General features: G+C 36.2%; 3 protein-coding genes across 10 annotated transcripts in view; 1 reads left to right on the top strand and 2 right to left on the bottom strand.

The window, feature by feature from the left end:
* The window catches only part of OSGEPL1 (O-sialoglycoprotein endopeptidase like 1), a 22473-nt gene extending 18840 nt beyond the window's left edge, over window positions 1-3633 (bottom strand). The window contains exon 1 of the mRNA XM_081579374.1: window positions 1280-3633. The gene's annotated coding sequence lies outside the window, so the exon portion shown is untranslated. The remainder of the gene's footprint in view (window positions 1-1279) is intronic.
* The window catches only part of PMS1 (PMS1 homolog 1, mismatch repair system component), a 243643-nt gene that overhangs the window by 6608 nt on the left and 223408 nt on the right, over window positions 1-13627 (top strand). For 4 of the 5 annotated variants that reach the window (XM_081579345.1, XM_081579346.1, XM_081579344.1 and 1 more), the window contains exon 1: window positions 13129-13627. The exons of the other annotated variant lie outside the window; for it this stretch is intronic. In XM_081579345.1, coding sequence (XP_081435471.1) covers window positions 13315-13627 — 313 coding nt within the window. In that variant the 5' untranslated portion in view covers window positions 13129-13314. Of the gene's footprint in view, window positions 1-13128 lie in introns of those variants that run through there. 5 annotated transcript variants of the gene reach the window in all.
* Window positions 2178-13561, bottom strand: ORMDL1 (ORMDL sphingolipid biosynthesis regulator 1). 4 transcript variants are annotated; one of them, XM_081579377.1, is made up of 5 exons: window positions 13519-13561; window positions 12708-12835; window positions 11761-11941; window positions 6349-6500; window positions 2178-3744 (listed from the first exon to the last, which is right to left on the bottom strand). In XM_081579377.1, exons 3-5 carry the CDS (start codon window positions 11932-11934, stop codon window positions 3609-3611), a joined length of 462 nt encoding a protein of 153 aa, XP_081435503.1. In that variant the 5' UTR covers window positions 11935-11941; window positions 12708-12835; window positions 13519-13561; the 3' UTR covers window positions 2178-3608. The 4 variants fall into 4 exon arrangements, with proteins under 4 accessions (XP_081435503.1, XP_081435504.1, XP_081435501.1 ...); XM_081579378.1 differs by lacking the exon at window positions 13519-13561 and adding an exon at window positions 12933-13056; XM_081579375.1 differs by lacking the exon at window positions 12708-12835 and having other exon boundaries at window positions 13481-13561.

Below are 13627 nucleotides of genomic sequence, written 5' to 3'. Positions count from 1 at the left end.
TGATGAGAGCTCTGGTAGTACTTATTCGGTGCTGTTGATAATAGTTTAAAAGTTAAATAGCTGAAAAGTTATGTAGAATAAGCATTAAATTTTGGCTAAATGTAAAACAGGTTATAAATTCCATTACAAAAATGCAGCCTTGTATTTTTGTAAGTCCTCCGTTATTAGTGCTAACACAGGACTGAACAGAGGCGTGGTGGTCAATGAAAATTGAAGGTAAAGGGTGGGGTTGTTTACATAGCCTCTAAGGTCTTTTCCAACTCTTGGCATCATATAGTTTTGTAAGGCCAATTCACACAGATATTAGTTAAGCAGAGAGCTACTCCCCTGAAGATCTTTCTGGTTGAACACACAATAGTGACATAAACCTAACAAATATCATTCTATGCTTAAAAACAAAAATGAAAGATGGGGCAAGTGAAAAGAATACAGGGGTTAACTTTGGAAGTTCTGGGAACTCCCATTGGTCAAAGCTGGAGGACAATTTGAGCAACAAATTAATAGTGTTATAATGGATTATAAACAAAGAATAAAACATCCATGAGCTCATAATATAAATGACTGGATAAATAAATGGGAGAGAAGGGAAAAATCTTCCTTGCCAAAGAATTCCAGTAAATACATGTAGAAGGAATGAGGAAATAAAAAACCACCATTGGAACTCCAAAGTAATAACTGATGCAGTAACGAGTCACCAATGCATGCTAAAATTAGTAGCATTTCTGAACTCAGACCTATTTAGAAATTGGTATTATGTGTCCTGACTTGAAATTAGGAGCAATTATAGATAGCATAGCAATTGATTTTATTCCAAATAATAGTCATTATAGATTTTGTTTAAAAAAGTTGTATTTTACACTAAACTGTACAAATTTGTGAAATTAGGAACAGTTTTCATATCTACCATTCAACCACTCACCTAGCTGTTAAGGCTGAAAACTATGAGTTATTTTAGTTCCCTTCCCCCTACTTACTTTCAATGTATCAGTGTTTTGTGAATTGTACTTGCTAAGTGTATCCCATATTTTACCACTTCTCACCACTGCATCAGCTAATTCCCTAGTCTGAGCTACCTCTTGCCTGTAGTAGCTTCCCAACTGTTCTTCCTGCTTCCCATTCCCTTAAAGTTTATTTCCAATATTTAGCCAGTGACCTTAACACACACACACATGCAAACCACCACAAAAACCCCAGATCCCTTTACTCTCCTGTGCAAAACTCTCTCATGGCTTTGTCAGGCTTAGAATAAAATTTGCTCTTTACCTTGGTCGACCCTTACCTACTTCTCTGAACTCATTTGCTACTATTCTTATCCTTGTTGCTTATTACTCCTTTCCAGGCACAGTGACTGTCCTTCAAACATACCACCTCCTTCCTGCTCCAGAGCCTTAGTACCTGCCATCACCAGTACTGGAAAGCCTCTTTCCCCAGATCTTTGTATTGCTTGCTCCTTTACATCAGGAAAGTCTCTGTGTAAGTGTCACATTAGTTAGGATCTTTATGGAAGACTTTTCTGAGGCAGGCTCCCCTGCCTTTTACTGGTTTATTTTTCCCCCCATGGCATTTATCACTATGTAAAATAATATGTATTTGTTTACTCATCTGTTCTCCAACTTGAATGTAAGCACATAGGGGAAAGGACCTGGTTTGTCTTGCTACAAACTGTATCCACAATACCTAAAATAATTCCTACAATGGAGTGGGCCTTCAAATATCTATTGAATAAATATCTTTTAACACACTGAAGGGAGAAAGTAGAGGAAATAGCAGAAGGCCTGTATTAGAGGCAGATTTCTGTCTCTGAAGTCTGTGGAAAAAAATTTAAGCCTGTTGAGATAAACTTTAAAATGAAGAAAAATGAAAGAATACTTTTTAGCTGCCTTAATTTTACAAGGGCTTCTCTGGTGGCTCAGATGGTAAAAAATCTGCCTGCCATGTGGGACACCCAGGTTCGATCCCTGGGTTAGGAAGATCCCCTGGAGAAGGCAATGGCTACCCACTCTAGTATTCTTGCCTGGAGAATTCCATGGACAGAGGAACCTGACGGGCTATAGTCCACAGGGTTGCAAAAAGTCAGAGACCACTGAGCCACTAACACTTTCACTTTCAATTTTACAAATTCAGTTGCTTAAAACTCAAAAAATTTAAGCATAACTTAATAACTGAATTTAGAAAGCTTTTGTAATAACCTTACACCAAAGAAAAATTTTATTAAAGCATAGATTACTGGTTATTTAAAAATACAAACATACAAAGGCATTATCATACAATTGATTTCTTAACTCAACACTTTTAAAATACAAAACAATGATCATTACCCCTAAGAGTCAGTTTGAAACAAACTGACTTTTAAGTTGGTTTTATACTTCTTTTCACTCAATCTTGCTTACAAATGTTACTAGGTTTTTCAGTTTCATTCCATATCGGAACTTTTTTTTTGACATGTTTACTTCTCAAAGTAGTATGTAGTTATTTCTTGGAATTAATGTTAGCAACTATAGAAAGCGTCTCTATGTGACAAAAATTCAATATGGTTGCTGCTTTGGAAATAGTTATTTCCAAATAACTATTTTGAGTTATCTATACTAAGACTCACATATTGAAAGGTAAAATACAAATGGGTAAGTGATGGGGATTGAGAGCAGGAGGACTAAGAATAGATGATGTTATCTTTTACTGCAGACCTGCTACAAGAAGACTCCATTATTTACTTTGATACTATTACTAGAGAAGCAGTTTCTGCCAGATCACAGGTTGGCTAGGTAGTTGCACATTTTAATTTTCTTTACTTAAGAATGGCAGACGGCAACAATTAAATTGCTCCACCAAATAAGCAGAGACTTTAAGTTACCATATACTTTAATTATGAAAAATAAATTATTTTCTTAATTGGCTTAGCAGCCTTGTATCTGGAAAGGCAGCAAAACCCACTCTGTTCCAAAATTAGAAGGCCAGCTCAGAGGCTGCTTCTAAGATGCCTGACTATCTTCTATCATCAATCAGTCATGAAAGTGGACTTTCATGAACTCAGTAATAAATGTAAAAATAAACTCATTTATCAAACAATGTTGAGCCTGCAAAACCAAAAAAGTTCATAGGGTAGGAACTGGTTTGTATAAAACAAAAGATATATATATCCTCTCATATAACACAAGAGGAATATGTATGGTAGTAAAAACAATTTATAATAAACTTGTAAAGAGATGATTCTGGTTTACATGTAAGTCGGCTTAAACTGACCATGACTGAATGATTGAAAATTTTCTTCTCCGAACATAATGCCCTTTCATTATAAGCTAAGCCAGACTTACTTTCTTATAAATCTCTATTTCCTTGGATTTATCTACTACACCCTTACTTTACAGCCATCTAACTTATAAGCTGGGCCTGCCCAGCCTGCCCATAAAGCCTCTCTTCAGAAAGATACCAGATGCATTAAACAGAGGCATCTTCCTGTAAGAATCTTCACTTCAAAACAGCCTATGAAGAACTAGCAACTGGCCTTCCAATGTAGATACCTCTCATTTCACATTATGCAGTTTACTAACCACTCCTTCCTTACAGAAAACTCAGTAGCTATAAAACTTTTTGTTCCATTTCAAAACATTTCAATACTTATTAATTCCAAAGATCCGAACACCATGTAGCTGTGGCATTTTGGGAATTAGCACACTCAGGAGAGAAGCTGTGTTTAGGATGAAGTGAGTTGTATCATACTTCGTATAGAAACTTGCCAGAAAATATCTGTAGAAACAAAAGTTAAGAATATATATATATAAAAAAATATCTGAAAGTGAAATTGCTTAGAAATCTTTAAATATTTAAAGGTGGGAAAAAGGTCATTGAAACATAAATACCTAAAAGTAGAACCAATTTTTTTGAGCACTAGAACAAGAGCAAACATTTTAGTTTGGGTGCCTAAATTAATTTTAATTGAGACTGAAACACTGGTTGAATAGAGGCATATATGCACATTTTGCATTTTTGCAATTGTGTAAAATGTATTTAATGGAAGACAATTACTACTTAGCATCCTTTAAAGCAGAAGGCTTTCAAACTAGGGTTCGTATGCTTCTTGAAACTTTAGGTATAGTTTTGTATTAATGTATATATATCTAAAGAGAAGATCCAGATTCAAAGCATACATCATATTCTCAAATGGTTTATTGTGACCCACCAGAAGATTAAAAGCCACTGCTGTAAAGTTGTGAAAAACAGGATGTTAGTGCATTAGTACGATTTGTAATAGCATCTTCGAAAGCAAACAAATACTTGATTGCTCTTTTGACGTTCTTTTTTCCATACTGTAGTTGAACAGGTATATAACCAGCATAATTGGCAACTTGAAAGACATTATTGTAAGATTCCAGCTGATTTTCTATAACTGAACATCTGTGTGTATATATTCAGGATATCCAATATCTGAGAATTTGTTTTAAGAAGCCTAAGCCACCTTTAAAACCATAAATCATCAATTAAGAATGCCGAAGTTTGACCCAAGGGTACATCAGAATGAAGATACATCAAGAAGCCACCAAAAGAGTATCCTAATATAAATAGGATGTAAAGACTGTAAAGAATAAAGCATTGTACTGTACTTGATACAGAAGGCTGACTAGTTATACTCAAGATTTTTAACTATACAGAAGCTAGGCACACATAAGCCCCACATTATTCAAGGGTCAACCGTACTATAATGCAATCTTCAACATGTTATAGATGAGGATACTGAGACTTTCAAGAATATGGCTGAAAGTCAGATAGCTAGAGGGTAGTAGAGCTAAAATACAAATTTAGGGCTCTCTGAATAGCCATTATTCTTGTTATTGCAGTAATCATTGTTAGATCATACATATTTTTCTTTTGATATTATGTCAGGTTAAAATAATTAAAAACTTAAAAAATTTCCTCTTATGTGGAACGAAATCTACATAAGGAAAAAGAAATCTACCACTTTATGATTACTTCATTCTTTTCCTTTGAAAATGCCTTCCCTATCTTAAAAATCAATGTAACACCTAACCTACCTTAAGTTCCATTTTAAGGGATTCTAATGCCTCAACTCAACAGACATGAGTTTGAGGAAACTCCGGGAGATGGTGAGGGACAGGGAAGCCTGGTGTGCTGCAGTCATGGGGTTGTGAAGAGTTGGATGTGACTTGGCAACTGACCAACAACAACGCCTCTAAGAAGTCTTTCCAGTTACTGTAGACCACACTGATTCTATAATGGATATGTAATTATATACATTCTTTGTGATTGGGTGAGTGATTGGGATATATGTGAAATATCTATTGTATGCAAGCAGCTGAGTGTAGAATTCAAAGCACTCTATGCATTTATAAATTCTTTGCAGAAATAAAAAAAATAGTAGAAATAATATAAAGTGGCATAAATAAGGGATCTATAACTACTACTATGGAAGTTCAAAGCAGAGCATTTCACTGAAGGTTGGTTGCTAAGGAAAAGACCTCACTGAGATGGTCACAACTTAAATCTTGAAAGAAAAACAAGACAGATAAATTAAGGAAGGAGAAAGCATTTCAGGTGGAAAAAATGACTTGAACTAAGGCAGAGAAATAGGATTATACATAACATATTTAAGAAATGCTGCTTAGAAGAGTGTGGCTAGGTGGGAGTTGGGCTAAGATAAAATATTCACATAAAGGAAAAATAAAGTAGGAACCATTTTGTGGAGGATCCTGAATATCAGATATTAGGAGGAGATCAGATACCAGATATAAGGTTAGATGCTTTACAGATAGATATCATCTCATTTATTTTTTACATCATCAGATTGAGTTAGGTACCGTTGGTTAGAATTTTATTTATGAGCAAACCAAGCAGGCTGAGTGACAGCTACATGATTCAACCCAGGTCTATCCTACAATGAAAGCCTAACTTCTGTTTTCTCCAAACCATACTGTCTCTCCCAAGGAGTTTGAGCATTCAAATGCAGCAGGTGGTCAATGAAATTCATCTGAAATCATCCAAATCTTTGTTGAGGGAGATTAATCTGATAGTGGACAATAGAACAAGACTATGTGTTTAGTTTTCTTGCAAGAAGCTTAAGAAAATGAACTACAATATATTTGACTTGTATATTCTAGAATGTCTTGGCATAGTGAGGAACATGTAATGTTGTCTCCGTATATGTTTGACTGAAGTGAAAACTGGTTTCATCAGTTTGTTAAAAGTTTTGCCTATATTTTATATTCTCTATGAAGTAACAATTTATTGATAGATGTTTTCAACAAAATAATCTGTTTCTATTTCAAATTTAATCTAATAAAAGAACGGCTTCATCTCATCCAGACTTCCTCATACCTGAAAATTTCTACCACTTACAGAATTATTGGAGAAATTGTGAAAAACTTCCGTGAAGACGTAAACTGTACTCCATAGTCCAGTTGTTCCCAATGAGTTAGGAGCCTTGCTTTACCCTGGTCGGGAGTTTCAAAAGGTGTTCCTTTTACTGCATGCAAAAATACATACATCCCCTGAAAGACAAGCAAGGGGGTATATAGTTAATATCAAATACAAAATGAGTATTTGTCATTAAGCATTAAGATAGTTCCAGACTGTGTCAGACTGCACGATAAACTTAACAGCTCAAGTTTTAAGATTTCATATTATTGTGAAAGACTGTGGCCAGTTTCTTCATAGTAAAACTAAACTTCGGTGGGCTTATATGGAAATGTTATTTGGTAAAAACCACTATAAAGTCAACCAAAAGTAACCTGTTTTCATCTCTTATTAAACTGAAAATAAATGAGACGTACCATTAGGGTAGCTTTGCACCATTACATTTAGATTTTCTAATACATTTCCTATTAGGAAGTAGGATTACCTTTTCACCAGTGTGTAGGCAAGTTTAGAGTGTTATATTAGTAAGTCTGATGATACTTATATAATGATAAAAATATATAAATTGGCAAATATAATAATAAACAAACTGTATCGGGGAAACTTGTTTTGAAAATATTTAACATTAGTCTTTGTCTCAATAGTTCTTTTTCAAGATGGTTTGAACAAAGATGGTTTGATGTACTATGTATAATGTTCAACACAATCTGCTTTTAAAATCACCACTGTAACTCAATAGTGTGTTTTTAGAGAGTAGTTTTTAAAAATCAAAGTAAAAAAAATTACTAAAAGCCATTCTGGCCAGTGATACTTTTAAGTATCTAATTTTGTGGTTAATTAGGTAAAACAACAATGTATACTAGATTTGGTTTCCTGGAGATAGATTTATAGGTAACAGGATTACCATCTAAGGCACTGGTAACAGAATAAAGCATAAATATTATTGTGGAACAGTTTTACCCAATAAAGTCATGATGTGATATCATTTTTTTTTAACTTCAACTTTTAATAAATATATGGAAAAAATAGAAAACTTAGTGATTTGAAATTTTACATTATTATTAATAGGTTAAGACAGCCCTTCTTTAAAGCTTAGTCTACCTACTTCCTAGTTATTCCATTAGGCAGTTTAAAAGTTGTTTACCTGCAATAACACATAAGCAGCAGAGCATGGATTTATGTTCAACTGGATGTAAATCTACAAATGTTTAATAAGTGGCTAATATGTATAGAACACAGGACCTGTATACATATATGAATTGAACAAGACACATTCCACCCCTTGAGAAAGTTCAACCTTCTGAGATGGTAAGGAAAAAAAAAGAGATGCATAAACAACTACAATGTAGGACAGTAATTTCTGTCAAAAGTATAATGAAATACAGGAAATGCAAAGCAAAAGCCTTGATGGTACCTTGTCAACTACCTTATTCTTGAAGGTTCAGATGAATGATAATTCCTTAGTGAAGCCCTTCACATTAGCATTAATTAACCTCTTCCCTATGTGCATATATAGAATTTTATTAAAAATAGTTTTATTATAGCACAATACATTGTAATTATTTATATAATGTTTGTTTTCCCATTAGCCTGAATACCTCAGAAACAGGGACTCATGCAAAGCAACTGTTAGATATTAAGCCAAGATGACATTAAACCAAGGAATGTTCATTCTGTAAGCACAAGGAAATCATTTTCACATTGGTTTTAAAAGAGAGTATGGAACAGAAATTCTATCCTTCCAAATTCTCAGGAGAATGTGACCCCCCAAAAGTTAAGAATCTCTGCTTTAGACCATGTATGTATTAGAAGTTATTGAAGAGAAAAAATAATTCTCATTATGTCCTTCAAACCACATGCATTCACCAGGGTCTAGAAGATAATATTCAAACAGTTTATTTTTTGTGTTCTTTTTAATGAAAAAAATCTTATCTAACCATTTATCTTCTACTCCATTATTTTTATTAAATTTTTCTATAACATTTTAGTGATGATTTATACTCACATTAAAAGAATTAGGGAAATAAGTATGTAGCTCATGATTAGCCCTTAACAAATATTTACTGACTCGAAGAGAGTTTTCTTTCATTTTAAAAGCCAGGATAAGAACTTTGTGAAGTATTAAAACTTCTAAGAGTGAACTGTAGCTCTGAGTAAAGACAACTGCTGTAGGTTTCTAGTATATAGTTTATAAAGACAGAGGCCATGTTTTTTCTAACCATGGATAACAATTCGGTCTATTTTTCTATATTAAAAAGCGTGCAGTACATATTTCACACTTTTAATTGGTTTAATGTAGGTTAACATCAAAAGAAATTTACATTTGGCATCATGTAATTGCTACGTTTATGGCTGGTTAGTCAGGTTTTTAGTATGGAGGACTAAGAAGTCGGAAGTTTACTTCCCTATATGTTCTCCATTATTCGTACTTTGTCCATGGCCATATACTCAGTCAACCAACTTGAAAACATGAAGTGGGCAGATGACTTCTAAAGTTCATTGAATACATGTGCCATTGGAGAAGGGAAAATTATGTAAGAACAGACATAATTTATTCAGCAACATTTAAATAGGTCTTTAGAGATATAGAAGTTAAAAAACAGAAAAGAGATAAATTGCTAATTATAAAAGTATGATAAACACATGAAAAAAGAATGCAGCATGGGAATTTTGTAGCTTCCTAGAAAAGGTGATACTTGAGAAGTTTGCCTGGACAAGCAGGAATCAGCCAGGCAGAGCAGGAAGGAGGGAGGGGTATTAAAATAGTGGAAGAAGAGCCTAAGTCAAAGCTGAAAGATGAGAGATGATTTTCATTATTGTGAGATCATAGTTGTGTTTGGAGATGTGTTAAGATTGGGTCTCTTTCTTGCCTCTGTACTATTTTCAACTAGTTTTGTATGTCACACAAAGAACTTGGCATTTTACTATGAATGCAACAGAATCATTGAAAGACTTAAGAGTGTGTGACTTGAACAAACATGAATTTTAAAAATATCACTCTGCCAAACTTGAATGAAGGAAAGTAGAGTAGAGGAGCATCAAGGAGACCAAGTAGGAGTAATCTACCTGAGTGGGAAAAAGGGCTTGAATTATAGCAATGTCAGTAAGGATCAAGCTGAAGACAGTAAAACAGGACAGGGCTTTGACTAAATGGCCGTGGAATATAAAGAAAAAAAAGTTACCCTAAGACTAGTGTGACCATATGTACTAGTTCACATGGGTAGTCCTGATTTATACTTATTCTTTTAAGGTTGTCATTACTAGAGCTCTCTTTTACCCTCAAAACAGTCTTGGTTTGGATGATACATTATATTAATTACTTTACCTTTGACATTCAGCTATGTGGCTTGGCTTGCTATACAGATAGTGGTGCCTTTAGATTAGGAACAAAGTCCAGGAACAGATTGTGGTGGGTGGCAAGGAATATATCAGGAGTGAGTGTAATTTGTACTTGTTTGGTTTTAAGGTGCAAGGTGATCTGGCAGTATTAACATGGTCATCATCATTTAACAGGTAGAAACTGAAAATACAGATAGATGAAGTAACCTAGGAAGTATATCCGGAGAAGGCAATGGCACCCCACTCCAGTACTCTTGCCTGGAAACTCCCATGGACAGAGGAGCCTGGTAGGCTGCAGACCATGGGGTCGCTAAGAGTCAGAAACGACTGAGAGACTTCACTTTCACGCATTGGAGATAGAAATGGCAACCCACTCCAGTATTCTTGCCTGGAGAATCCCAGGGATGGGGGAGCCTGGTGGGCTGCCATCTATGGGGTCGCACAGAGTCGGACACGACTGAAGTGATTTTGCAGCAGCAGCAGCAGGAAGTGTATCATAAAAAGGGATGAAGAAAACCGTGGTAACAGCAATACTTGAGAGGAAAAGAGAAGACTGCAAGAGGAAGTAGTAAAGGAAAGATCCAAAATATATCCAGGAAAAAGCAGTCTCATGGAAGCCAAAGGAAAAGAATTCCAATAAAAGGGATATGACTAGTGTCAAATATTTCACAGATCACTATTTAAAAATAGTGTTAAACGTTCCTTTCAAAGTCTATCATATAAAATAAACTAATTGGACATTCATTTATTTCTACCACAACATCTTTGTCCTTCTCCAGTCAACTTCAAGGCTTCCCCGGTGGCTCAGTGGTAAAGAATCCGCCTGCCAATGCAGGAGATGCAGGTTCGATCCCTGGATCAGGACGATCCCCTTGAGGAGGAAATGGCAACCCACTTCAGTGTTCTTGCCTGGAAAATCCCATGGACAGAGGAGCCTGGTAGGCTACAGACCACCAAGTCACAAGAACTGGACATGAATGAGCATGCACAGCCAACTTCATATACTTTCCAGAAGATTTAAAATAAATCATACTAATTAAAAACTATTTCTCCTACACTTTTCTGTTTTAAAGTTCTAAGTTTCTCATTTTGGGTGTATCTTTAAACAAATACAGAGTTAATCTGGATTCAATTAAAAGTCTCAAATAACTAGATTTCTCCCCTTTCATTCTACTTTAATAGTTTGTTAAAGACAAGAAAAGTCACCATCAGGTTTTTTTTTTTAAATAGGCATTCCAGAGCTGCCTAATATTGTCAGTATTCAGTCTAACCGCTGGTACTTTGTAGAGCTGTCATATAATACAAAAGAGCAATAGTTAACAGGAAGAAGCTCAGGCACCATAAGTTTTTGAATCATTTAAGACAGATTAAACTCAAAATTTCTATATTGAAACAGAAAAGTATATTTATACAATTTAGAAAGACTTAACAAAGATTTAAACCGAAGATGTTCATAAGATTCTAGTTAACCAAAAAACATAATTACTTCTGATGCATTCTGGTTAATCAATGTTATAGTAGTCTGAGTTAAAGCATCTTGTAATTTTTGCTAAAATGACTTTTTTTCCCCCAAATTCTATAAAACCAACAGGAGGGGAAAAAAAAAGGTCTTACTTATAAAAAGGATCTAATGTTTAAATATAAAGTGATAGAAAAATATAATCTTATTCCAGATAAGAATTCTTCAAAACTGTCATAGATACAAAAAAATCACTGAAGCATACACATTAAATGGGTAAATTTTATATAACTCAAATTGTTTAAAAACTGAGTCATGTGTTTTTCTTTTAATATAAAACTTTAAGCTTCTTAAAAAGTTGTATAAATACACATAACATAAACATAGACCATCTTACCCATTTTTAAGTGTACAGTTCTACAGTAGTAAGTACATTCACAATGTTATGCAACCATTACAACCATCCATCTCCAGAACTTTTCATCTTACAAAACATTACCCATTGAACAATAACTCCCCATTTTTTCCTCGCCCAGTCTCTGAAAAATCATTAAACCTTAAGGTTTTAAGTGTTTAGTATAAGGTGAAATTCTTACCAGATTATGTATAACATTTGTTAAGGTCCAAGCAACAGGAACACTGAAGAAGGGAATACTGAGTAAAACAATGTGAAGCAAGCCAACTCCCAATGCATATGTCAGCCACATACCACGGCTGTTCATTACACGGGTATTTGGATTCACCTCGCTGTGGGCAACGCCAACATTCATGTTTGCGCTGTAGAAAAGCAATGAAATGAAATCAACACTGATGTAACTGGAAACCCAAATATTCCTAATTCTGACACGACAAAATAAGTGTGTTACTGGGATTACTTTTTTTTTCCCCCTCATCATTCTGAAATAGAACAGACCCTCCAAAATATGCTACTTCCACATGCCCAGGAGGTCAATAGTTCTTCACATCCGACTCTAAGGTGAGACAGACAAGTCTTATTTTTATGCTTCTTGTTGAAAATAATAATTCCTTTCCTAAAGCTTATCTTCAAGCATGTTGGTTTTACTAAATGAAACAATGGGCAGGAAAACTCAAACTGAAAGAGAAAACCTACATTTTCTTATATCATGAGAGCAAAGTGAAAACTCAGGAAGTAAGTTTACCAACAGAATAAACTAATATATAAAAAAAAAACACAACAAAGTTAACCTAAACCAGTCTGTTCTGAGTAGCCAGACTCTTACACCTAACAATGTATCCATAGAGTGGTCAGAGTTCAAATCACTCCTTTAGGAACACTGAAAATGAGAGGAACATAAAGAGGTGGAAATTTTACATGGTCAAAGGATAAGGTTTCTCTCTCAATCTTGTGATACAACTAGGTTAAAACAAGGAGTCTTTCTTCTGCACATTGTAACTCTGGTCACCGTCCCTAAAATACTGTTTTTTTCTCCTTCCTTCCTCCCCCTTCCCTTTCTTTCTTTCTTGGGGGGGGGGGCAGTGCTACACTGTATTGGGAATAGCTCTGAGTTAAAAATATACAAACCCTTTCCATTACAGAGTTAGCACTGAGAGAGGAATTTCTGCTAACTCCATCCAACAAGTTATTTCCAGAGTACAATGGCCCTCTCCCTCCAAAAATCTGTAGGCTTACGGCGATGAAAGTTGGTTACACTAAAAACAGAAAGTCAGTCTCAAATTTAAACGTATGTCTTCCAGTCTAAATATCCACCGTACATAATATATATTTTTTATACGCTATAAATTGTACTTAGAACATGCCACCACACAAGGTGCTTTTCCCATTTTCGACAGGATTTTTTTTTTTCTTAATGCTCGAAAGACCTTAAAATCTACATCTGAGGCGGAAGGCAAAGACCCCAGGACAGAAAACCTTTCCAGGGAGTCTGCCGCGCCACTTCAGGACTGGCAAACAATGACTTCACAGAGCAAAGAACCCTCTCGGCGCTGCCCTCGCGGATGCAGGGAACCCAGCGGCAGCCCGCTACACAGCCAAGGGCAGCCTTCCCCAGCGGCCGGAGCTCCCGGGTAGTGGAAGCTCAGCAAAAGCCGCTGTGCTATCGACAAACTGCCCCGACTCCCCACCCCTTTCTTCTCGGAGCTGCACATCCCGTCAGGGCCGGGACGCGACGATGAGCGTTTGGGGAGCAAGTCGTGGGGGCCACTTGGCCCGCATCGCCAGACAGGGCGCCGCAGATGGAACCAAAGTCCACCTTTCCCCTCAAGCCGAGGGCCTTCCAGCAGCTCCCCACGGCACAGGCAGCAGCACAGCTCCTGCGGCCGTTCGTGGCCACTCACCCGCCGCCCCACTCTCGGCGGCCGGACAGAAGCAGTACCAGCGCAGCGGAGGCGAAGGCGGCGTCTCCTCCGGCCGGATGCGAGTGGTCAGCCTCAGCGCCGCGCGGCGCGGCTTGCGGAAGCTTTCCTTGCGGAAAGCGCTGCCAG

This window comes from Giraffa tippelskirchi, chromosome 3, assembly GCF_054371585.1.
Source record: "Giraffa tippelskirchi isolate mGirTip1 chromosome 3, T2T-mGirTip1v1.2.pri, whole genome shotgun sequence".
In the NCBI taxonomy this organism is placed as follows: Eukaryota; Metazoa; Chordata; class Mammalia; order Artiodactyla; family Giraffidae; genus Giraffa; species Giraffa tippelskirchi.
Note: the sequence above shows the minus strand (reverse complement) of the source record. Positions and strands in the feature narration are given on the sequence as shown.

Excerpts from the sequence above, each read along its gene's own strand:
- ORMDL1 (XM_081579375.1), bottom strand. The coding sequence starts at position 11,934 with ATGAATGTTGGCGTTGCCCACAGCGAGGTGAATCCAAATACCCGTGTA. Across the intron at positions 6,501-11,760 it reads CAAATGTTATACATAATCTG|GGGATGTATGTATTTTTGCA; the intron begins GTAAGAATTTCA and ends CTTGTCTTTCAG. Across the intron at positions 3,745-6,348 it reads ACAATTTCTCCAATAATTCT|ATATTTTCTGGCAAGTTTCT; the intron begins GTAAGTGGTAGA and ends TTGTTTCTACAG.